The following is a 1803-nucleotide window of genomic DNA, read 5'->3' as shown; positions in this document are numbered from 1 at the left end:
ATGAGCGGAGGCAACAAGTTGTATCCCCCGCTGTGCAATGGTGCTAGCAGCCATAGCCTCTAGCTTAGTTCCAATTTCATCAATGACGATTGCCTGAGGCATGTGATTTTCCACAGCTTCTCTCAACTCCTGATCGGCATTAAAGGGACAGATTTAACATACACGGTAAGTGTTAGATGGGATATTGATGTTCACTACTGTATAATTCTGACATACTTGATGAACAAGTACATCTGTTTTAAGCATGTGTGTCAATGCCGAGCAATAGTCTTGTGAGCAGTACAATACGAACATATACGATTGTGCACACTTCACAAGGCAGCAAGGTATTAAACTCAATAGAGCAAACCTTATGCTGCATTTCTTGGATAGGCACTTGCAACCTATGGCCATTGCCTATTCCTGGGTGAGGAATGTCGCCATCTCCAGCTATCTCATTGGATGTATCAACAATCATCACCCGCTTATCGTAGTCATCTGCTAGCATTCGTGCAATTTCTCTGCAAGGCAAGGCAACAATCTGATGCTAAAATTGGTACATACTGCCATAGAAACTCCCCTAATTAGAGTTTCCATACGTAAGTATCCATCACTATTCACTAGTACACTGTAAGTATACCTTATGACAGTTGTCTTCCCCACCCCTGGTGGGCCGATGAGCAACAACGACCCACCAGCCTTCACCAAATCCTGAAGCAAATTAGCACTTCCGGGCACAGCCCTCCCGACGCGGCAGGTCAGTCCTACAATGTCTCCCTGCCTGTTCCTAATCGCGCTGATCCGGTGCAGCGTCCGGCTAATCCCGGCACGATTGTCCCCTCCAAAATCTAAAAAGAACTAATAAGATTTAGGTTTCTAAGCAGAGTCACCCAAGCTACACTACACAAATCACATAGAGAATGATATATGAACAGAGATTTCACTGCCTAAAAATAACTTACAATCCATCAGCAATCACTTATAAACCAGGGATCTGTTGAATGGTCAGGCAATTTGCCTAAACCGAGCATGTGGATCTGACGGTTAGTTAGGAATCCAACAACACAATAGCAGGTTCATATCACTTTTAAATAACAGGAACTATGTAATGAATGATAACATAAATGCTAAAAATAGAACTGAAAGTTCGTGAACACGGCACATATAGCATGGGAGTACAGCGCTGAAACACCCAACAAGAGGCAACCACACATCTCCAAGTGGTTCTTTAACTCATGATCACGCTTGCCTTCAGCTGGCGTCTCTGAATTTCGAAGCAAGGTTTTTCAGAATTTCAGCACTCACGTTCACATTTCAGTGTCGCGTGTCACTGTCACTCCAAGCCGCTTCCCCTCCCCCCACTCGCCATCAGCCCGCAGCAGGCCAGCAGCACGGCACGACACTATCGACTACCTGCCCGGAGCCGGCAAGCGATCGGAGCCAAGAACGCCCCGCGACAGCGACGGGAAGGTGCTGGCCCTCCCCCCTCGCACGGAGGGACCAACCAGCGCGCCGCAGCGTAGTTCTTGGTCTTGCGGCAGAGGATGGAAATAACGCAGTCAATCTCATCATCACGGCCGACAACCAGTCCGACTGTCTTGCCGGTCATGAGTCGTCCATAGGTGCGCAGAGCTGATTTACGATCATAGTAGTTCCATGCCACCCAACCCAAACTAACAGTTGTTCCTCTGTGATTGCATTAACAAAGCCTCCAGCCGATAGAAGACTGTTCCTTGCAGAACCCGCGCCCCGAGCAGTGGATCGTAGGTCCTTCTCATACCTATGCAGAAGCCCTAACCTGAACATGGAGAAAAGACAGCAATG

General features: G+C 47.8%; 1 protein-coding gene across 1 annotated transcript; it reads right to left on the bottom strand.

The window, feature by feature from the left end:
• Positions 1 to 238: 238 nt before the first annotated feature.
• LOC123405540 (uncharacterized protein ycf45-like) lies at positions 239 to 1588 on the bottom strand. The gene is made up of 3 exons (XM_045099194.1): positions 1393 to 1588; positions 620 to 827; positions 239 to 500 (listed from the first exon to the last, which is right to left on the bottom strand). The coding sequence occupies exons 1-3, from the start codon at positions 1586 to 1588 to the stop codon at positions 239 to 241; spliced, it is 666 nt and encodes a 221-aa protein (XP_044955129.1).
• Positions 1589 to 1803: the final 215 nt, after the last annotated feature.

This window comes from Hordeum vulgare, chromosome 6H (genome assembly GCF_904849725.1).
Source record: "Hordeum vulgare subsp. vulgare chromosome 6H, MorexV3_pseudomolecules_assembly, whole genome shotgun sequence".
NCBI classification, from domain to species: Eukaryota; Viridiplantae; Streptophyta; class Magnoliopsida; order Poales; family Poaceae; genus Hordeum; species Hordeum vulgare.
The sequence above is the reverse complement of the archived record's forward strand: the minus strand, read 5'-3'. Positions and strand labels throughout refer to the sequence as shown.

What these genes read in the sequence shown, in the direction of transcription:
- LOC123405540 (XM_045099194.1), bottom strand. Translation starts at nt 1,588, where the DNA reads ATGACCGGCAAGACAGTCGGACTGGTTGTCGGCCGTGATGATGAGATT. An exon ending in CGCTTGCCGGCTCCGGGCAG is followed by an intron (nt 828 to 1,392) that starts GTAGTCGATAGT and finishes AGTTCTTTTTAG; the next exon opens with ATTTTGGAGGGGACAATCGT. An exon ending in GGGAAGACAACTGTCATAAG is followed by an intron (nt 501 to 619) that starts GTATACTTACAG and finishes CTTGCCTTGCAG; the next exon opens with AGAAATTGCACGAATGCTAG.